Source organism: Heloderma suspectum, chromosome 7, assembly GCF_057233095.1.
Source record: "Heloderma suspectum isolate Gila_16-S chromosome 7, 16-S_ref, whole genome shotgun sequence".
NCBI lineage: Eukaryota > Metazoa > Chordata > Lepidosauria > Squamata > Helodermatidae > Heloderma > Heloderma suspectum.
The window spans coordinates 47,997,223-48,020,882 of NC_139464.1; the positions used below are offsets into that span (position 1 = coordinate 47,997,223).

A 23,660-nucleotide genomic window follows, 5' to 3' on the forward strand; every position below is an offset into this window, starting at 1 on the left:
TTATCTCATCCTTTTTAAAGTTCTATTTTTGTGTATGTTTTATAATGTACATAATACATTAGTACAGTAGTACATGTATATCATTTATAAATAAATATACATATATTGGGGGTGCTTGCTCAAAATTTTTTTATTCTGATGTCTGCGTGATCAAAAAAGTTTGGAGACCACTGTCTTAGGAATTCAGAAGCTTTGGCGTAAACATATGCAACCCAGTGAGAGCAATCCTATGTCCCCTAAACAGTGTCCGGGGGTGGGTGGGTGGGGAAGGATAGTTCAGATACCTGGATCCAAGATCAGAGAGAGCACTCTGACCTTAAACCCAGGAGTCTGAGCTCCCTGCTCCCTCTCAGCCAGTGCAGAGACAACTACACTGGCGACCCTGGAGAGGACGGAAAGGGGGCATTCCCATGGGCGGGGAGGGGACTGCCTCTGTCCCATCTCCTTCCCAACACTTCAGCTAGATGGGCTAGCAAAAATGCAGTGCGGGGGAAGCGTAGAGCCAGTGATTGCCTCTGCCACTCCTCCCGCTCTGCATTGGATGCCCGTCAGCCTCCAAGTTCAGAGGCTGACAGGCATTCAGATAGGACTGCACCCTTAATCTGTTTACTGCAATTTAGATAAACTGGGAGTCCGTAGATTAAACAGAAAATGGATACAGCCACTTCACATCAGTAGTGTTCCCATAGTATCCTTAACATCCTGGAGTTAAATATAGTAAGCCACCCTGAGTGTGGTGCTGGCATAAGAGTGGGTCAACCAATTCCTGTTCTCTTGTGTTAAGTCAGTGTCTGAAGCATAATGGTGTAACTACAGTAGTCCCTGAATCACCGATAGATAGCACTATGTATCAGCAAATAGTAGCCAAGGTAAACAGGGGTGATCCAACTTCAGTCTTGCACGGTCTGCTATTTTCTGAAAATTAGAATCTCCATGGTTCACTGATGAATTTTAAAGGTACAAATCAAGAATGCACACTGAGGATCTCTTAACAAGTCATAACTAGTGTCACGGTATCCTTAAGGAGGCAGGAGTGTGACCACCCCTAAAGAAGCCTACTCTGGACCCAGTGGTATTAGACAACTACCGGCCAGTTGCAAATACCCCTTTCTTAGGGAAGGTACTTGATAGGGTCATGGTGGAACTACTGCAGGCACTCTTGGAGGATACTGATTATAGGGAGCCATTTCAGTCTAGGTTTTGACCTGGTTATGGGACTGAATCAGCCTTCGTCGCCATGATGGATGATCTTTATTGAGAGGGACAGGGGGAGTGCAACCCTGTTAATTCTGTTTGATCTCTCATCGGCTTTTGATACCATCGACTATGGTATCCTTCTAGATTGACTCTGTAGGATGGGTACTGGAGGTACTGTATTACAATTGTTCCAGTCTTACTTGCGAGCTGATTTCAGACAGTAACATTGGGTGACCTTTCCTCGGCCCCTTGGCGATTGAGCTATGGGGTTCTGCAGGGTACCATCTTGTCCCCAATGTTGTTTAACATCTATATGAAGCTGCTAAGAGTGGTCTTTAGGGGTTTTGGAGCAAGTGCCATCAGTATGCTGATGATATACAGCGCTATCTCCCTGTGACATCTGAATCAGGTCAGGCTGTGCAAGCTTTGGATCAGTGCCTAGACTCAGTAATGGGCTAGATGAGGGACAATAAACTGAAACTGGGCAAGATGGAAGCCCTGTGGGTGAGTGGTTCCCAAGTCTGGGAGATAGGCTCTGGATGGGCTTGCACTCCCTCTGAAAGATCAGGTTCGTAGTCTGGGGGTAATCCTAGATCTATCATTATTGCTGGAGGCCCAAGTGACCATGGCAGCTCAGAGTGCCTTTTACCAGCTTTGGCTAGTCGCCACCTATGGCCTCTCCTGGACAGCGATAGCCAGACTGCAGTGGTACAGGCGCCAGTAATCTCAAGACTGGATTACTGCAATGCACTCTATGTGAGGCTGCCCTTAAGGCTGCTCTGGCTTGGATGGCGTTAGGAGCACGTAACTCCTTTGCTGAGGGAACTGCATTGGCTGCCTATTCGCTACTGGGCCAGGTTTAAGGTTTTGGTACTAGTATATAAAGTCTTAGACAACCTAGGACCAGGATATACGAGAGGGCATTGTCTCTCCCATCAACCTACCCCGTCACTGAGGTCATCAGAAGGCATGCTCCTGGTGGTTCCACATGGACCTATGGCCCGATTAGACTCCACCTGGAGAAGAGCTTCAGTGTGGTGGCCCCTTTCTATGGAACTCCCTGCCTCTGAAGGTCAGGCAGGCTCCAACACTGTGTGGTTTGCAGCACCTCCTGAAAACAGCTTTATTCCAGGCCTTCCTTGACTGACCAGCCAAGGTTTTTATCAGAATTATGTTTTTTAAAATAACAATTTTTAATATGGTATTGTATTTCTTCTATCTTTTAATCATTTTATCTTTTATTGTTCACCGCTCCAGAACCTGTTTAGATGTGGAGCGGTATATAGATCCAGTAAAGAAATGAATACAATAAAATAAAAAATACTGTAACAGTTCAAGGTCCACATGCAGTACAATACTATGCATATGGGACTAGGTAAGTCCCACTGAGTTCAATGAGACTTACTCCTTAGGATGTGTACTTAGGACTGCAGTTTTAATCCAACATTCTTTGCAAGAATTCCAGCAACAAGAAGACACTACGCGATCCACCAGAAATTGGCCAGTGATCCATTGTCTACCCTGTGCCCATCCCTGATACAAAGGGCCAAAAAGGGGAATTTACTGCCCAGTCATTAAACAAAATAATGATAGTATTAAATATTGGAGTAGCCCAATATTCTTCTTCTTCTTCAGTGGGAACACAGTAACATATCCAATCAATAGTTCTGTTTTACTCATTCAGCGTAAGCCAGTCACATATTTTAATCTTCTAAACAAAGTATCCTGAGAGTCTGATGAAGCTGGAAAAGAAAGGGAGAAAGTGCTACTAATTAAAAGGCAAAATATCTATAGCAGAAGAGGAAAATCAACGCTACCTTCTCTAGCTTCTGATGAACATCCCCTCTGGCTGTAATTTTTACTTCAAATTCTGCTTCATATTCTTCTCCCATATATCGACGGCGTTTAGAATGGACATTGTCCATATCCTCTGACTTGGAACGCTTTCTTCTTGAGGCCTCACCTAGAAGTTATTTATTTTTATTTAATAGATTTCTGGGCCGTCTTTCACAATTATGGTGTTTCTAAGGCAGATTACAATATAAACACAAATAATTCAATATCACAAACAAATCAGGAAATTAGAAAAAAGCAAAAAAGGTCATGGCTCTCTCTCCCCAAAATGCAGTTGGTAAGATACCTTATTGACCACAAGGATATTCTCTGTGGCAAATAACTAATAAACTGATGGATATCAGGACTGAAATAGTAGGGAAGATGCCTTATAAGACAAGACTTTTGAACATATATGCTCACTAAAATTAAACTGGAAACATAATGGATACAGCAGTAGTTATCCCCAGCATGCTTGGAAAGTTGGAAGTGAATTGTGAGCTCTTAGGATCAGTAGGATCACTAGGAAATGCCTATCAGCTTGAACAAAACAGGGCCATCCAAACATAAGGCAATGGTTTCTACATACTCACAAGATTGCCTAGAAACACAGATATAAGTTCTAAATAAAAAGTAAAACAACCTGACATAGATCTGTGAGATTCCAGGACATATGGAATATTGAAGTGTCAGTTGGGGAGTTGAGAGGGAGAAAAGTAAATGAGCTTATTCAAATCCCTTAGCAGCTTATATGAAGAACTGGGGTGGGGGCGAGAGATTCATAACATGAGGTTGAAAGACCACCCTCCCTGCACTATAGGGTTAGGGCATTTCAGGAGGAAGGAAAGGAAAAAGAACACCATTATCACTCTGGAGGACTCCTGCTATACAGGTATAAAATACTTACATTTTGGGCTGGCAGCTAATCCAGACCTGAGCCCTTTAGTACTATACAGCACAGCCAGGGAAAGTTGGGGGCTGAGGGGATAGAAAGATATGTCCCTTTTTCCTTACCCCTCACTTCACCCCAGGAATGAACAGACTACAAGGCTCCTGTTCCAGGCTGGCTAGGAACCTGGACAGAAGCACTCCTATTAAGGAATGCTGCAACATTTATTGAATATTACACTTAGATATACTGCTTTCAAACACAGTTTGAATACAGGAATAGAGCAATATAATTCCTTTCACAGCAATATGATTCTCTCATCTTTGCCATACATACCTCTTTCTGGAGGCCTCTCTTCCTCCTTGTCATGTTCCTTTTCTTCCACTTTGTCTAGATCTTTTTTTTCCTCCTCTTTATCTTCTGTGAGAAAGACAAACCTTATTTTACCTTATTGAGCAAACCCACCGCCCTGTCCACCCCAAGTTTGTGTTTAAAAGGTCTTGACAGTTACTTCTTTGGGTGCATCAGTTCACTTCCTATCTGTACAGTTGCATGCACAGAAGAAATAAACTGAATTTTTGGTTTAAAAAACTCTATGACATTAAGCAGTTACATTTTAGCATTACTTCTTCGAACAATTAAACCACCACATTTTTGTAATATTTCACTTTTCATCAGCGCTGGCACAAGCTCTCCTACCACCTGAAGCAGGAGAGCGCACACGCCACCTAGCTACCTTGCTGTCATGTTGCTGTCACACCCCACCTGTTGGTATTGCCTAGTTCTGAGGAGTCCTTTCTCACTGCCTGGATGTGGAGTACTGGAGATCACCTTGCTGCAGGTGATCTCCCAGGACACCTCTCATTCAGAGCAGCCGCCTGTCCTCTGTTAGCTCTGGATAAATTCCAGAGGATGGACAGCTGCTTCAGAGGAGAGGTGTCCCAGGAAATTCCCTGCAGGATTCTCAGCACAAGCCAGAGGGCAGGTGGCTGAAAGTAACTATCCATCTTCTGTTTTGCTCTGAGGGGATCCTCAGAGAAAAACAGAGGATGGGCAGCTGCTCTGGTGAGCCCCCATCAGTCGCTCACTCGCTGTGGCATTTGTGTGACGCTTGTTCTGAAGAGCCTGACTTTCCCACTACAGCAAATGCCACAGTGGGAAAGCAGCTAACGGGTTCTCCAGAGCACCCAATGGCGGCAATGGCTATGAGCCCTCCTGGCGGGGGTGGAACAGTACGCAATTAGCCATTCCTGTGCCTCCTGAGGTGGACTGGGCCTGGTTCTCATTTAACACTCAAATTACTGGATATATTCCAGTGCTAATCACTGGGATAATGGCACATTTCTTTTCAAGTTTCAGGTCTCTACCTAAAAGCTTCAGCAAGATAAAATTCCAATTGTGTGTTTATGTTAGTATTTGAGGAAGGATAACACTAAAAGCATACCTTTCACTTGAAACAAAGAGATGGCAAAGATCTGTAGATTTTTTATTTATTAAATCTTATTTCACAATTAAGGATGACCTATTAAAAGAACCCTGTAAGGTCAGGCTGCAGCTACAAATCTAGTTTAGATCCTCTTAACTACCTTGCCTTTGAGCTGCCAAATGTCTTGAAAATAAGACATGCAAAATCCAGAATTCATTCTCCTACATTAGAAGGTCAAGAGAAAAAAGAAAGAGGGCCCTGTCTGATGCAGTACCAAGTGGCCCATTTTGCTTATTATTGTGAAGTATTTGAAGATATGCAAATTTTATGCCCAGCAATAATGCAGTGATATAATCCCAAAGGAAGGGGGAGAAACATGAAAATCACAGAATCTTTTGCTATGTTAGAAGCAAGATGATGATCAAGGGAGGGGTACACCTGGCACTTAGGGAAGTTAGTGAATTGTTAATAGGTGATGGAGAGAAAGCAAAACTACTCAACTCCTATTTTGTCTCAGTCCTCTCCCACAAGGGGAGTTGTGTTCAATCTGGGATAAGAACAAATTATATACAGAGGGAATTTCAGCCCAGAATGAGGAAGGACACAATTAGAGAGCATTAAGCCACTGTAAACGAGTTCAAATCTCAAGGGCAAGATGAATTATATCTTTGGGTGCTGCAGAAACTTGTGGATATTATTTCAGAGCCACTGTCTGTAATCTTTGAGAACTGCTGGAGAAGAGGTGAGGTGCTGTCTCCATCTTCAAGAAGAAGGAAAAAGTAGATTCAGAAAACTACAGACCAGTCAACTGAGGTCAAAACCGGGCAAAATCCAGTCAGTTTGTGAGCATCTATGTGGAAAATACATATCTCTGCACAGAAATAAAGGAGGATGAGCTTGGTACCCCCATCGAGAGCATCTGGATCAAAATAAATGGAGCAAAGAATAAAAGGAACACGGTGGTCGGAGTCTACTACCAGCCACCCAATCTAGGAGAAGACGAGGATGAAACTTTTGAAAAGCAAATAGCCAATGTTTTCAGGAAGCATGATGTAGTAGTAATGGGGGACTTCAATTTCCCCGATATTTGTTGGGAGACACATTCTGCAAAACATGGCCCCTCCAGGAAATTCCTGACTTGTGTGGCGGATAACTTCCTCCTACAGAAAGCAGAGGAAGGAACTAGAGGATCAGCTATCCTTGACTTGATCCTAACCAACAGAGATGACTTAGTGGAGAAAGTAGCAGTTACAGGAACCTTGGGGGACAGCGACCATGTTGTACTTGAGTTCTTGGTCCTAAGGGAAGCAAAAGCTGAGTGTAGTCAAACGCACACCCTGGATTTTAGGAAAGCTGATTTTAATAAACTCAGAACAATGATCAGTAAGGTCCCATGGCAAGCGACGCTAATGAGAAAAGGAGTCCAAGATGGGTGGGAGCTTTTAAAAAAGGAAATTCTCAAGGCACAATTACAAACAATTCCAAAAAGAAGAAAAGGTGGAAGACAACAGAAGAAGCCAGTGTGGCTTCACAAAAAGCTTAGGGATGACCTGAAAACAAAAAAGGACACATAAAGGAAGTGGAAAGGCCAAGTAACAAAGGAAGAGTACAGGCAGGTAGCACAGAATTGCAGGGATGGCGTCAGGGTTAAAGCTGAGAACGAGTGAGGTTAGCGAGGGATGCGAAAAACAACAAAAAGGCTTTCTTCAGCTACGTGCATAGTAAAAGGCAGAGGAAAGAAATGGTTGTTCAGCTATTAAATAAGGATGGCAAAAGGATAACAGATGACAAAGAAAAGGCAGAGGTGCTTAATTCCTACTTTGGCTCAGTCTTCTCTGGAAAGAGGGTCTATGAGCCCCCTGGCAAAGGCGAAGTACAGGCTGATGGAGCAGGACTGCTGCTTGAGATTGAGATATGCTTGAGATGACAGGTATATGGTCAAGGAACACCTAGAGTAATAAAGGAACTGGAAGCCCTATGAAGAGAGACTGAAAGAACTGGGCATGCTTAGCCTTGAGAAGACTGAGGGGAGATAGGGTAGTGCTCTTCAAGTACTTGAAAGGTTGTCACAGAGAAGAAGGCCAGCATCTCTTCTCGATCATCCCAGAGTGCAGGACACAGAATAATGGGCTCAAGTTACAGGAAGCCAGATTCCGGCTGAACGTCAGGCAAAACTTCCGGACTGTTAGAGCAATACGTCAATGGAACCAATTACCTAGGGAGGTAGTGGGCTCTCCCACACTGGAAACGTTCAAGATGAGGCTGGACAAGCCATCTGTCAGGGATGCTCTGACTTGGATTCCTGCATTGAACAGGGGGTTGGATGCAATGGTCTTGTAGGCCCCTTCCAACTCTACTACTCTATGATTCTATGAAAAGAACCAAGGTGTCTTAGTAGATCACATGCTGAATATAAGCCAGCAGTGATGCAGCAGGAAAGAAAGCCAATGCAATCTTGGGTTCCATTAACAGGAGCATAGTGTCCAGATCACAGGAAGTAATAGTTCCACTCTATTCTGTGTTAGTCAGGCCGCATTTGGGACACTGGGTCCAGTTCTGGGTGCCCAATTTTAACAAGGATACTGGCAAGCTGGAATGTGTCCAGACAAGAGCAACCAGGATGATGAGTGGTCTGGAAATCAAGTCCTCTTAGGAACATTTGAAAAAGCTGGGTATGTTTAGCCTGGAGAAAAGAAGATTAAGGGGAGACATGATATAGATCTTCAAATATCGAAAAGGCTGTCATGCAGAAAATGGAGCAGATGTTCTCTGTTGCTCCAGAGGGCAGGACTAGAATCAATGGGTGGAAATTGCAGGGAAGCAGATTTTGGCTTAACATTAGGAGAAACCTCCTAACATTGAGAGTTGTTCAGCAGTGGAACAGATTGCGTTAGGAGCTGGTGAGTTCTCCTTTGATGGAGATATTTAAGCAGAGGCTGGATAGCCATCTGTCAGGGATGTCATAGCTGCAATGTGCAGTACAGGGCCTGCACTGAACAGAGGGTTGGACTAAATATTCCCAAGGTCCCGACCAACTCTATGATTCTATCAAATGCCTTCCTTTTCCATCATATACAGTAAGGCAGGGATGGGAATAATTCCAGTAGCTGCTTGAAGTGCACTTATTATCAGAAAGAAATTCTACAAGTCCAGAGAGACTGGTCCATATATTAGGGACATAGTGGAACAAAACAGAACATGCCTGCCTTGTCACCATACCAAAGAAGTTACTTGAGAGAAGGGAGGCCTGGACCAATCTGTACAATCACTCCCCTTCCCACAGAGGTAGAAATAAATTGGGCAAGTTGTGCATATGTTTGTACACACATATGTCTGTCTCACATATGTTTCCCTAACCAAGGAGGGTGAGCTAATATATAAAGAAAGCGATGCACGTCTGCTTAAGGCTGGAGAGACTCCCTGCCAAGAATCCTAGTAAAACAAAACTAAAAGAAGTTGAGGGATAGACTGAAGATTCTGTTATTATTGCCCAACCCCAATCTCCACTCCCCTGGCTGAGATAATTAGGAGGACCTTAGGTTTAGTTTTAAGGTTATTCAATTTTTGGGTATTTAAAAAGGGTCTGTGTTGAGAGTTCTATATGGATCTGGCAGTGATTAAATGACTAACAAAGTAAAGACTTGCCCCACAGAGTGATGAATTTGTAGGTAGGTCACACTCTGAATTGTTATAAATAGCTACTGCCTTGAAGACAGCTGCCAGAGGGGCAGCAACAATTTGGGTGAATCCTATGGTGGGAGCTGAGGCCAAGGACCAGAAATTCTACTTGGCTGGCTGGATCCCTAGTTAATCTATAGCAGAGACACCAGTGGTAGTTGGAAATGCTGGGGGCGGGGTGAGATCGTTTACATCCCATCCAGCCTCTATGTCCCTAAGAATAGCCACAAAAGGAAAAAAGGACTGAACTGACAAGTTAAGCTAAGGAGCCCGAATTCTGTCATTCAGCTGAGGTGAGGGCAACAACACCTGGCCACAAGTATCTCTTCCCCTTTTTGTCACTTAGGAATGTAAGAGCCATGCTAGATCATGCTAGTGGCCAACTAGCTGCCTGTGGGAAACTCACAAGTAGGACATGAGTGCAATAGCGCCCTTCCATTTCTGTTCCCCAACAACTGGTATATATATATATATACGTGTACTGCCTCTGATCCTGGAGTTAACATATAGCCATCAGAAATTGTAACCATCATTAGCCTCATCCTCCATGAATTTGTTTAATTCTCTTTTAAACTCATTCAAATTGGAGGCCATCGCTACATTTTGTGGTAGGGAATTCCACAGCTTAACTATGCGCTGTGTGAAGTACTTCCTTTTATCTGTCCTGAATCTCCCAGCTTCATGGGATGAGCTTGGATTCCAGTATTATGAGAGGGGGAACACCTTTCCTTGTCCACTTCCTCCACACCATGCATAATTTTATACACCTCTGTATATATACTGTATACTGTAACCTTTCCTCATAATGGAACTACTCCAGCCCCTCGATCATTTTAGTTATCTTTTTCTGCACCTTTTCCAGCTCGACAATATCCCTTTTTGAGGTGCAGTGATCAGAACTGTACTTAATATTCTAAGCACCATAGGTTTGTATGAGGGAAGTATGATATTGGCAGTTTTATTATCAATTACTTTTCTAATTATGCCTAACATGGATTTTGCACTTTTCTCAACAGCGACACACCGGGTTGACATTTTCAATTAACTGTCCACCAAAACCCAAAGATATCTTTCTTGGTCAGTCAACACTCATATCCCATCAGTGTATATGTGAAGCTGGGATTTTTTGCCCCAACATGCATCACTTTACACTTGCTTACACTGAACTGTATTCACCATTTTGATACCCATTCTCCCAGTTTGGAGAAATCCTTTCAGAACTCTTTGCAGTCCATTTTTGTTTTAACCGCTCTAAATAATTTTGTGTCAGCAGCAAAGTTGGTTACCTCACTGCTCACTCCTAATTCCAGATCATTTATGAGCAAGTTGAAAAGCATTGTCCTCAATACAATCTTTGTGGGACCCCCCTGTTTACATCCCTCCATTGGGAAAATTTACCATTTATTCCTACTCTCTGCTTTCTGTTCTTTAACCAGTTACTGAACTGCAATAGATCAGTTCTCTTATTCCATGACTGCCAAATTTGCTCAGGAGTCTTTGGTGAGGGACTCTGTCAAAGCCTTTTGGAAATCCAAGTAAACAATGACTACCAGATCACCCCTGTCTACATGTTTACTGATACTCTCAAATAGCTCTAAAAGGTTATTGAGACAGGATTTACCTTCGCAGAAACCATGTTGATTCTTTTTCAGCAGGGCTTGTCCTTCTATATGCTTGCTAACATAATATTTAATAATGCTTTCAACCAATTTATTGGGAACACATGTAAAACTAACTGGCCTGAAATTAATCCGTTTCAAAAATCCTTTTACACTGGCTATTCTCCAGTCCTGGTACGGAGGCTGATTTAGGCATGTTACTTACTTTTGTTAGAAGATCAGCAATTTCACATTTGAGTTCTTTAAGAACTCTAGGATTAATAACATCTAGGCCCAATGATTGATTAGCTTTCAATTTGTCAATAATGTCAAGAACGTCATCTTTGTCACTGTGATTTGCCTCAGTTCCTCAGACTCCCATCCTGAAAACATCAGTTCAGGCACGGGGATCTGTCTTATATCTTCTGCAGTGAAGACAGTTGAAAATAATTCATTCAGCTTCTCCACAATCTCCTTATCCTTCTTTAACTCCATTATCATCCAATGGTCCAACTGCCTCTCTAGCTGGTTTCCTGTTTCTGATATATTTAAAGAATTCCTTATTGTATTGTTGGCCTTGATGTTGTTAGTGATATGCTCATCAAAATGCTTTTTTTGTACCTCTTATTATCTGCTTGCCTTGCCTTAGTGCAAGCTTGTGCTCCCTTTTGTTTTCCTAACTTGGGCAAGATTTCCATCTTCTGAAGGAAGCCTTCTTTTATCTAATAGTTTTCTTGACACGGCACGTTAACCATGCTGGTGACCACTTGGACTTGATACTACCTTTCCTAACCTGTGGTATACATTTTAGCTGAGCTTCTATTATTGTGGTTTTGAGATTTAACCCTCTTGGCTCCCTCCTTCAACTTTCTTTTTACTAGTCCCCTCATTTTAGAGATGCTTCCTGTTTTGAATGTGACTGTGTTAGACTTCCTGGGCAATTTTCCACTTAAATATATATTAAATCTGATAGCACTATGGTCACTGTTTCTAATTGGTTTGACAAGAGTCACATCTCCCACTAGGTCCTGCATGTCCACCACTTAGGATTAAATCCAGGGTCACCTCCAGTCTGGTCAGTTCCATGACCAGCTGTTCTAGGGCACAGTAATTTACACCACTGAGAAACTTAAAACTGTTGTTACCGTAATATGCATTTATCCAGAACTGGATAGACCCCACACCCCTGATGGATTCCTACCTCTGAAACTGGTTATTTACTAGGGGAAGAGTCAGCTGCTCTGGCCTCCTTGCCCTGTTGCTAAAGTTTCATGGTGCTTAACTTGCTTGTGTGCTAAAATACTTTTTTTACCTTGATGCTTTGTCACTAGGGCTGAAATGCTTCATCACTGGGGCTCCTCACGCTCAGTGAGCTGGCACTTCTGGGAGAAAAAGATATTACCTGAGCTAGACATAGACAGCAGGGAAGACACAGAGAGGATTACCACTTTGGGAGCCACCTCAAGTGGTGCAATAGCAGCATGGGAGTATTGACCACCAGGTGGTTTATATGGTTTCTGAAAACTCCGTAACTGTATCTAGTAGATGAATGCCCAAGACTGATTGCGGTTGCATACTCCTGCTTGGTACCTCACGCATAATATATTTTATTTAGCTGCTGCTAAATTATACTTTTATCTAACTTGTTGTAGCATCCTGTCTTCTATGTGTCCAGGGACCCCAATACATTATCGTAGGCATGGGGAGATATGATGTTGGGACTTAGGAATTGGACCAGGTGAGAAAAAGGGAGATCAGCCACTTAAAACTTGTTCCCTCTTCAGTTACTTTCCCCAGCCCCATTGACCAAAGTTGCCCTGCCAATATGCACCCTCACATCTAATAGCTTTGGCTATTAGGCAGTATAGAAATATAATAAATAGACAAATATTGCTTAATGCCAGGTTGGTCCATAATAAAAACAGCCATCCAAGACTTGACTGTAGATTAGGGTGCTGAACTTGAGTTACTAAGACCTGGATGGATCAGCTCCACAACGCTGGTCTCTCTCACTGTGTCCACTTGGTTTCTCAGTGCAGTATGAAAAGACTTTATGGTAGGGGGAGAGGGGGTTGCTCTGGTCTACAGGAATTCCTATCTGCACCTTCTGTTGGGCACTCAGGGCATATTGGAGATTGTTAGTGTACTGACTACCCCTACTGTCTAACAATCTCCCTACCTGAGCTGACAGAGGTGATCTCTAACTTAATACTGAGACCCCCCACCCACCCGGTTTATGGCCTTGGAAGATCTCAGTGTTCAAGCCAAGGCTGCCTTGTCGGAGCTACTCAGGACTTCACTGCTACTTAGGACTGTCCCAACATGTCATCTGTTCAACACATGTTGCTGGTCACACTCTGGACTTGTTCTGCAATGGATAGGGAAATTGTGACCTGGTTATGGGAGAGGTTTCTGCTTCTCTTTTGTTATAGTCACATTACTGGTAGTTTAAACCTCAACAGGAAGAAGCTATTCTCCTTTGCAGGAATGGTGGACCTATCAGAATGATCTGCCCTCAGAGGCTGATGGAATCTGTTGGAGTTTCTATCTGGCATGGCTTGCACTTCTGTCAAAACCCTAGCCACTCTGTGGGATACAGAAATGACCTGGGTAGTTGATATGATCGTTCATAAGTTCCCTATTCTGCCCACCTGTGTCCTTGGTTTACCAGAGAGCTAAGGGTGATGAAGCAGGTAGAAAGACAGCCAAAATGCAAGTGACGTAGAACTTCATATAAACCTTCATATAAGATCACAAGAGCTTATTGGCAAATCTACAATCTGATGGCAGTGAAGTCCATGATGACAGCAAAGCATTACTTTTCTTCTACCATTGCATCTTCAGAATGTTATCCAGCAAACTTTGAATAAATGGTTCAGGGGTTTTTTTACAGCTTGGTCTACAAGTGAAGGAACTCTCAGAGGCATGCTATAACATGCTTGCTAAACTCTATGAGGACACAAGTTACTTTTATCTTCCTTGATTTGGGTGGAGCTAATTCTGCAATGCAGTCTAGGGAGATGTCCGTGGCTCTGTCTGGTTGTGTTTTATTAAGAGAGTTCCAGTTGTTATAGCCCAACAATGTAGACAAGATGCTTGGAGAAGTACAGTCTATGCTTTTTAACATCTACATGAAGCCACTAGAAATGGACGTTTGGAGATTTGCAGTGAGGAGTCATCAACATGCTGATGACAAGTATTTGTCTTTTAGATCTGAGTCACATGATGCACTGAACTGGTACCTAGACTCTGCAATGGACTGGATAAAAGCCAATAAACTGAAGCTCAATACAGACAAGACAGAAGTACTATTGCTGGGTGGTTTGTCTAACCAGAGAGATAGAGTTCTGAATGGGATTGCACTTCCCCTAAAAGGATAAGGTACACACTTTGGGGATGTTTCTAGATCTAGCTTTGTCAGTAGAGGCCTAAGTGATGTCAGAGTGCTTTTCACTAGCTGAAGCTGGTAGATCAGCTGCAGCCAACCTGAGACAGAGATAGCTTGACTGCTATTATCCATCTGCTGGTAATCTCCAGATAAGGTAACTACAATGGGTTGTACATATGGCACCTTTGAAAACTGCTTGGACACTTCAGCTAGGACAAAAGATGGCTGCAACACTTCTTACTGGGACTAGTGAATGGGAACACCACCCACTGTTTACAAACACAAATTCCAAGTGCTGTGATTATCTTTAAAACCCTACAGGGCTTGAGGCTACCTCCATATCAGCCTGACTTTGCACTAAGATAATAATCTAAGGTTCTCCTCCAGGCACCCCCACCACCAAAGTAAGACGGCGACTGGGGAGCTGGCCTTCTCAGCTATGCCATCTCATTTATGGAATTCTCTCCCCAAGTTTAAGTGGTGTCTACTATGCTATCTTTTTGGCACCATGCAAAAATCTTTTTATTCACTCAGGCTTTTAAAGCTGTGTTGATTTTAATGCTGCCAGTTTTATCTGTTTTGACTTTTAAATTGTTGATTTTTTACCATTGTGTTGGTTTTTATTGTATTTTGTCTTATTATGAGCTGCCCTGAGAATATTTATATTGATAGGCAACACAGAAATTAACCAAATAAATAAGGCACTGGCCTTGAAACAAGTACTCTGGTAGTTGAGGCATTAAGGTCTCTTTCATCACAGTCAGTTTGTTAACCGGTCAATGAATAGCTATGGCCCATATCTCCCGAAATTCTTTTAACCAATTAAGATGGGTTGCTCTCAGAAACTGATGGACCCTAGTGATGGAGATTTTAAAAATTTCAGGGCAGTATGTGTCTCGTTCAGTGAATGCTGTCAGTATCTGGTATGTCCTTGGAATGATAGGCTAGCCACAGCCATTGAAATGGTGAGCCCACAATGCTTGTGTCCTGATGTTCTTTGCAGTTTACATAGTGAGTGGCATTCAGCTTGGAATAGTGTCCATTTAAGAAACTATGCCATAGAAATCACAGTAACAAAGAGCAGTTTCTTCTCTGTTGTTACTACAAATGAAGTAAGAGTGAATATGGGTTTTAAACAGCAGGGCAAAGCCAAAATGCTCAATTCTAGTGACTATGAATGGCCAGATAGATAATTATACAAAGGAATAATTACCTAGATCCATTTCAATCCAGTTTCTAGCCTTGATTTGGGACTAAAATCGTCTTGGTCATTCTAGTGGATGATCTGCACCAAGGGGAATCCAATTCTTTTGATTCTCCAGTTCTCAGCAGCTTTTAATACCACTGACTATGAAATTCTTCTAGGATGCTTCACTGGGGGGGGGGGGGCGATGACACTAAGTATGTTGTGCTGGTTATTCTTGGAGGGTGATGGCTCAGAAGCTGATACTTGGAGACAGCTGTTCCACCCCATGGCTTCAGGATGCTGCAGAGACCAAGCTCATCTCCCATGCTGTTCAAAATCAATGTGAAACCACTAGGAGAAGTTGCTCTCATCCAAAGATTTGAGCTGAGATGTCATCAGTATGCTGAAGATATCCAGCTCTCTGTCTTTTTCATCAGATCCTAGGGAAGCAGTGGAAATTGTGAACTGGTGCTTTAGATTAGCAATGGATTGGCTGGGGAAAAATAAACTGAAAATTAAGCTGGACAAAACAGAAAGACAACTGGGGGTGGGGGAAGCTGATCTAGGAGGAGGTGTACAACTTATTCTGAATGAGGGTGCATTCTCCCTTAAAGATCAGTTTATAGCTGGAGAGTCCTTCTGGATGTCAAGGTGGTAGCAGTGGCCAGGAATGATATTTACTAATTTAGGTTGGTACGTCATCCACATCCTTACCTGGAAAAAGGAGACCTTGCCACAAGGATTCATGCTAAGATCCAGAAAAAACGTGCTGTACATGGAGCAGTTTTTGAGAAGAGTTCAAAAACTGCCACTGGATCAGAATGCAGCAGCCAGACTTTACATGGACTCACTAAACAGAGCATATAGCACCAACACTATTACAACTTCACTGGTTATCAAATTTGTATCAGGCTCCAATTCAAAGTGCTGACATTAACCTTAAAGGGCCTTAATCATTTGCAGCCAGGATATCTGAAGGGCTGTGGTTCTACTCCATGTTCGTTCATCTTCAGAAGCAAGGCAGTTGGGCATGGGAGATGGCAGTTGGGCATGGGAGATGGCCTTTGTTCGGTTATGGTGCTATGCTGAATGACTCCTACAGAAGGAGGCCTGCCCAGCTGAGCTGCTACTCGCTGAAAGCGCTGTTGGCTGAGAGGCAAGCTCGGCTTAGAGGCAAGCTCAGGAGGAGATGTTCAATCTGTTCTAGATGGGGTCGCACTTCCTCTTTAAAAAGATCAGTCAAAAATTTAGCAGTTTAAGAGGTTTGGGGAGCTTTTGTTGTCTGCTGCTGGGTATTGTTTTTACTGTAATTCTACTGTTTTCCAGTATTTTCATTTTATTTTTATGTGATCTCATTATTGTTTATTGTTTTTGTATCTTGCTGTTTTTAATTCACTTTTTAAAGACACCTTAACCCCCCCTCCATGTTCAACCACCTTCACAAGGTGAGAAATAGCAAGCGATTAGCAAAATAAATAGACTACTAGCAAGGGGTGGGGGGATCCCTTAGAAAAGGCCTTTCTAGGATGCTATTAGTTTGAATGCAGAGTTTAAGCAAGTAGTGCTACATGTGAATACCACAATTTTGCAAGAATACATAATTCAGCTGAGAATCTCAGCTCACTTTTCTTTACAAGCAAGTTTCTGGCCCTCTGGCTGTGAAAATGCTTTGAAAGTGTACAGGCAATACTTGCTTAAGTTTGATATATACAGATTTGAAGCTAGATAGTTAACAACCAAGAGTCGGACAAGACTTAACGACTGAACAACAACAACAAAGTCAACAACCTAGGGTCTAGATTCAATTTCAAGACTCAGCTGTTATTAAGTATGTCCCTAAAAGGATTCAATGGCAGATAGGTCCCTCACCATTGTGTCTTGAAGGAATGGATAACCACATTTTCAAGTCAGAAAAGCTGAAGTTTGAAGCCTTTCTGGCCAATACAAATTGGTTCTTCTGTAGAAAGTCCTATGTCAGAACTTTCCTAATAAGAAAGCAAAGTACCACAAGCACCTTAACACAGAATATGATGGCAATGAAGTATAAGGCAAAGCTGCATAGTAGCAGAACATATTCTTTCATGAATAATTATATCTCTTCCATGTTCTCTTAGGATCCATTCATAAGATAAAACTGGTGAAAAAGTCCTCTTAGTAGATTCCTGTGGCGAGCCTTATTTAACATAGGGTGCAGTTCTTCTCGGGCCCTATAATTTTAAGAGTAAGGATGTTGCTGGGTTTTGTTTATGGGAAGGAGAGAAGACTTACTATAATTTGAGTGGTTGACTGAAGTATGTCCAGACATGTCACAGTGGGTGGGAAGATGCAGCAATCCAATTAAGATGGGGAAGGAGATAGGGTATTTATTATAGGCTGCAGGAACAGCTCAGGTAAGAGGAAGGAGACACAGCCTTTTCCTCAACGCTGAAGACACTGGATGCAATATTGGTGGTCTCCCTAATCCTCACTTACTGTTGGCTAACACCATGTTGATGTCCAATTACACATTCATAACTTAATTAACGGAGGACGCTCTGAACCCTGCTGGACAGTGAAGAGTGGCTCAGTTTGGGGCCAACTGGCTCCAGCAACAGCCTAAAGAAAAAGGGGTGTTGCTGTAGTCCAGAAGTAGGCAACCTTTTAGGGCCTTGAGCATATCTGAGTAACTGTCCTGGGTACCACCACAAAATGGCCATGATGGGAGGCGTGGCAAAGAACAAGCAACCTGCTCAAAAGACTGAGTACAAGGCAGAGGTGGAGTCTGAACCGCAACACACTGAACACCTCCTTTGAACCCAGTTTTCAGCACCGACAGAAACCCATTTCACAGCAATCCGTTCTGCTGGTAAGGAAATGTGTTAATTTTTTTTTTAAGTGGGAGTAGAGCACCTTGGCAGGCACCAAGAAAAGTGTCTGGGGGTGCCATGAGGACCACACTGCCTGCTCCTGCTGTAGTCTGTAGGGATTCCATCCTTTTTGCCAGGTATCCTCTATGAAACACAACCAACTGTGTCTGCCTGTACTTAATGCTGGGTGCCAAGAGGGGGATGGGGATCCTGTTAGCATACTGTCTGTCTTGTTGCCTAGCAAACTCTCCAGATGTATCAGATGCGATATCAAGCTTGATGTGGGGGGCTCACCCAGATTAGCAATTCCAAGGGACTTCAACATCAAAGTGCAGACTTCAACATCCTTTTTGAAGTGTTTAGATTGGTATTTCATAGTTGCCATGGCAACCATGGAATTTTTCCAAAGTACTTATGACAACAAGAGTACCAAGGCACGCTCTGGATTTGTTTTTCTGCACAGGCCTAGAATAAGGTGATTTGTTGTTGGAGTTGTGGGAATGATACATTTGTTACTGACATTATCTGGGACATGTTTAGATCTCAGTAACCCTTGACAGATCCTCCACCCTTGGAAGTATTCAGGGTGATCTGCCCTCAGAAATTCATGGATCCAGCTGTGTCTAGAACTCTGCTGCATTTCTCATCCAATGTTTCTTGATATGATCGTTCATAGGTGCCCTCTTCCCTAGTTGAAGTCAGGTGGTGCAATGCCTAGGCTGAATCCAGTCGAACAGAGCATAGAGCACATTTGGCTTAAGGTCTTGTGGTGATGGAAGCTCAGGTGTTCTTTTCTGCCCCATTGTGTCCACTATGTCATTCTGCTGATCTCTTCCAGATACAGTAAGACAGGCTGTGTAAGTCCTTTAAACAGAAAGTATGTTGTCACTGGCTAACTGTTAAGAACTTCCTCACAGCTCCTTCGTCAGCCCCCCCGCCCACCTTTGGAAGGGAGGAGGAAGGTGAACCAAGATTGGGTGCCAAAACTGAAAAGGCTCAGACTCTGGAATGCTCTTCTAGAGCAGAGTTTGTTGTCTTTTCAGCACCAACTGAAAACGTTCATTTGACTAGGCTTTTGGAGTCTTGTTTTAGTTCGTATTTAACATGACCTGTCACAGACATTTTTCTTGGCTGTTCTAGTTTTTTTTAATGTCACTTCTGTTATTTTGCTGTCTTTAAATCATTATTAGCTGCTCCAAGAGCCTTCAGACTAAAAACAGGACAGAAATGGCTCAATCAAATCAGTAGCCATCTTTACGGATAAAATTGTTGGTATGCATCTAAGCTAGATGCTGTTATTGAAGCAGAGCCTTAGCCAGAGATATCCAGGACACCAGCTTATCACCAGTGCTTGGACCAGTTTCCATTTTTGTTTGTTGACGACAACGAAAAGTTCTTGGAGAGGTGCAGTTAATTATCTTCCCACTTAACTTTTGTCCTTCTTGATTGTGTGCATCTAATCATGAGAGTCAGTTCCAAGGGTTAGGGGAATTATCAGTACTATTCCTGGAAGAGGCATGTGCCAATCTTAAAAGAAGCATTGACCACTACTGCAAAACAGGTGAACTTTAGATCAGGAAGACTGTGATGATTTGCAGCCATCTCTTACCGTTTGGGGCACAGACATTTTAATCTGTTATTGGTTTAAGGGTTTTAATATTTAATTCCTGGTCTATTATTGTTTTATTGTGACCTAATTTTAAATTGTGCCCAGCCCTGAAAGCTAAATAGGGTGAAGGATGGTATATACATGTCTCGTGGTGCAAAAATAAGCAGAATTTCAACATATCCAGTGTTCTGTTTAGCCTCAACTAAAGCACTGTAGCTGGCAGAATGGGGCAAAATAAGCAAAATTTCAACATTTCAAATTTTCTGTTATATGATGTCCCTGACATTCCCTATGTAAAATGTCATTAAATATATTTATCCCTCTCCAATAGATGGAAGGAGCAATCCTATGTCCCCTAGACAGCATCTGAGGAGCCACAGGGTATTTCGGATTCCCACCTCTGAGGTTGGGGACAAGGTTCCGACCTCAGAGATGAGAATCGAGCTCTGGCCTCCCTTCCCCTGCCTTGCAGCCAGTGTAAAATAGCACTGGCTGCCTCTGAGGTCAGAAACACAACCTCAGAGAGGGGGGAAGGGGGGTGTTTCAGTGGGCAGGGAGGGGAGCAAACTGGGGAGGCCAGGATATGAGCTATTCTGGGGGCTCTCCAGCCTCCTTCCTTCCCTCTTTAAGAAGCTTTCGCTAGAAGGGCAAAATAGCCCATCTAGCAAAGATGCAGGGCGGGAGGATGAGGAGGTGATCACCTCTGCCACTCCTCCCACCCTCAATATGATGTTCATAAGCCTCCACGTTTGTGCAGTAGGATCAAACTTGGTGAATGTAAGTACTTCCTCCAAAGTACTTCCCGAACACCCAACAAAAAACTACTCCAACAATTTTTAAAATCAGAAATAGTTGGCAGATTGTCTATTAGTGAGGTTCTATAATAGGAAAAAAAATATTGATGAGATGTGGCCTTTCCCAAATTGTACTATTCAAAGTAGTTTACACAATAAGCAGATTTGGGAAGCAGGTGAAACTATAAGTAGTCTAATGTTGTCAACTGGTTGCACTCAAATATTATACAAACTGAAGAACGGCCTTGCTGACAGCAACAAAATGAAACTTCTTCATATGCTGCAGGTGCAGGTATCTCTAAATAAGACACAGAATTCAAGAATCACAAGTAGTCACCAATAGTTTACAGTGCACATGTTGAGGATAACCTTCAGGCTCACTGCACTTGCTGAAGGTAGAACCTGCTCCATGTGATCTGGAAGTTTGCTCTATAAAGATTTTGAAACAAACAGGCCTCTTGAGTCTTGAGGAGCTGGTCACCTGTCTTCCAATTCTGAGCTCAGTATAATTACATGTAACTTATTTTAAAATGTTTAGACCTTCCTTGGCATTCCAGCATGAAAGCACTGGATACAATTAACATTTATTCTAAATTTGTTTATTTAAGTTTATTCTTAAACATCATTACGTTGTTTATTTCATTATTTCAGTCAACTACTTTTGTATAATTAGCACCTATGAAATACTAATCTGTTGTTCTAATAGGTTTATGTGTTACAAGTGCATGACTACTATTTTTCTGGAGAATACCACATTCTGTACAAAGCGCCATAACCCTAAGTACATACCTGAACGCACACAGTTTATACTAGCTCTAATTATTTTATTCAAGGGATGCATCAAAATCCAAACGCACCATTGTAATGAACTATTTCTTTAAAAGAAAAAGGATATCACTAACCTGGAGGGCTTGCATGATTTGGCATTATCACTTCGGCTTCCTTGTCACAACAGAGTTCCTCCTCATCAGAAAGCACCAAGAAAGCTTCTTTGGGCAAACTTTCACTGTTTTCGTGTTTCAATGGAGAATTTAATGCGCTTTCTACTTTATCTTCTGCATCTAAGTTAGGATTTTCCACTGGAACCAAGATGGATTTGGAGAAACAGTTTACTTCATTTGCTGGGGCCAGTTTTTCTAAAATTGGAATAATTTCATCTGTTTCCATGGTGCTTACATTTCCCAATATGCTCTCAGTTGGTTCGTCTTCAATAGCTTTTTGAGTGCTGGTCTCTACAAGGTCTGTAGATTGGACATCTTCGGCCTTTGGACACTCATCCATATCCAAACTACTAGATATTGCTTCCTCACCAATGTTCTCTTTTACTACAGCTTCATCTGCACTCTTTTCTTCTTCCATAGGCAGATCAGAAGTAAGAGCTAACTCTTTTGTTTCTATTGGCTCTACTGTGCAGTCATTAACATTACCGCTTGCTTGACTTTCCTCTTCAGGCTGGTTTGGTGTAGCTTTCTGATCCAAATCATCTTTTATACAAGTATCTTTATGGTCCAAATTATTTTTTATATGGACCTCTTCCTGGATGTCATTGTCTTTATTAAAATCAAGTGCCTCACTTTCAGGATCAGGGCCTGAAGTAGAGCTACCATCTTCATGATCTTGTTCAGAAACAACATTCTCAGGAGAAGGTATTTCAAGTTTGGGAGTCAGGTCATCAGCCTGGTTCCCTTTGACATCTGGGCTTTTGGCATCAGTGATTTCTTCAGAGTCTATTTTTCCTTCTTCAGAGTCAAGGCATAAATCTTCTATGCCATTCACTTCTTTGTCCTCAGTGCAGTCAGAATTAAGTAAGGAGGAATTGAGATCCGAATCCCCATTTTCATGTTTCCCATTCAACAATTTGACATCAGTGGTCTTCAAAAGCTCCTCCTTCACCTTATACACACTCTCAAGCTGTTGTCGGTCACTGGCTCTCATGGTTTTCCGGGCCTTAAACACTTTTTTTTGAGGCTCTTCATTGCTTTCCATCTTGATCCTGAAAAAGTACATATTTTTAAGTTAAAAAGGAATATAATACATCACCACATGCACTATAAATACTACCTAGCCCCATTTTTTCAAAGTAGCACTGGCATTAAAAAAATTGAGCAACTGAGTGTGGATAAATGGATGCAACATTTGCGGACACTTCTAATTCAGTTTTCTTAAGTATTTCCCCACATGCTTTGGCCTCTGAAGCACAAGTAATTTTGTAGTTAATTCATGCTTAAATATGTACTTCCATAAGTGTGAAATGCTTACATTTTAGTGTCAATACACCAGCATAAATGGTTATCCAGATTTTAAAAACCTGTAAAGAAATGTAGTCTATTGTACAGGGAAAAGGCAATGGAGGGAGCAATCCTATGTCCCTAGACAGCATCTGGGGGACATTAGGATTTTTTCCTGGCTCCATGATCTTAGACAGGGCTCTGAGCTGGGAAACTATGCTCCCCTTCCCCTCATAGCTGGCCCGGAGAGAACTGTGCTGGCTGCCTCTCTGCACTTGGTAAACAGAGCGCAGAGACAGGGGAAAGGAGGTTTCTTGGGGGCGGGGGGGAGAGGCCAGGGGGTTGGCTTACGCCTTTTCCTATTGCCACCTCAGCCTCCGCTAGACAGGCAAAATCGCCCATCGAGCTAAAATGCAGTGCGGGAGGCACAAGGTGCCTCCCTCTATGCACAGAATACTCATCAGCCTCAGAGTGCAGGGGCTTATGAGTAGCCAGGGCACAACCCATTGAATTGCGCCCTTAAATTCTGTGAATTGCAATGTAATCACAACTTGAAACTGTTTAATTTAAATGATATTATATCTAATCATTATGTTATTAATTTTATGAAAAAGTTTTAGACATTCTACATTTTCGACAAAAACAATACAGCAGCAGAAAACTGACAGCACATCACTGTCAACAAGAGGGACGTATTATTGGCGGATAGTCAATCTGACTATGGAGGAATTGTTCCACCAATTCATGGTGGGCTGCACCTTAAGGATCAAGTCTGCAGGTCTGAGGAGCTGTTATATTCCCATTTGCTTTAGATGCCCACATGGCATCTGTGGCACAAAGTGCCTTTTAGCAGCTTTTGGTGCACCACTTGAGACTTCTCTGAGACAAAAACTGCCAGGCCAACAAGCACAGGTGACATCCAGATTAGATTATTGCAATGCATTGTAGATAGGTCTGCTTTGAAAACAACTCAAAATTCAACTGCTTC

General features: G+C 42.5%; 1 protein-coding gene across 6 annotated transcripts in view; it reads right to left on the reverse strand.

The window, feature by feature from the left end:
- ATF7IP (activating transcription factor 7 interacting protein) overlaps positions 1-23,660 on the reverse strand; it is a 103,218-nt gene that overhangs the window by 32,667 nt on the left and 46,891 nt on the right. For all 6 annotated transcript variants that reach the window (XM_084810056.1, XM_084810059.1, XM_084810055.1 and 3 more), the window contains 3 exons: positions 21,347-22,437; positions 4,256-4,339; positions 3,015-3,160 (listed from right to left, as the gene is read on the reverse strand). In XM_084810056.1, the coding sequence (XP_084666182.1) occupies positions 3,015-3,160; positions 4,256-4,339; positions 21,347-22,430 (1,314 nt within the window). In that variant the 5' untranslated portion in view covers positions 22,431-22,437. The remainder of the gene's footprint in view (positions 1-3,014; positions 3,161-4,255; positions 4,340-21,346; positions 22,438-23,660) is intronic.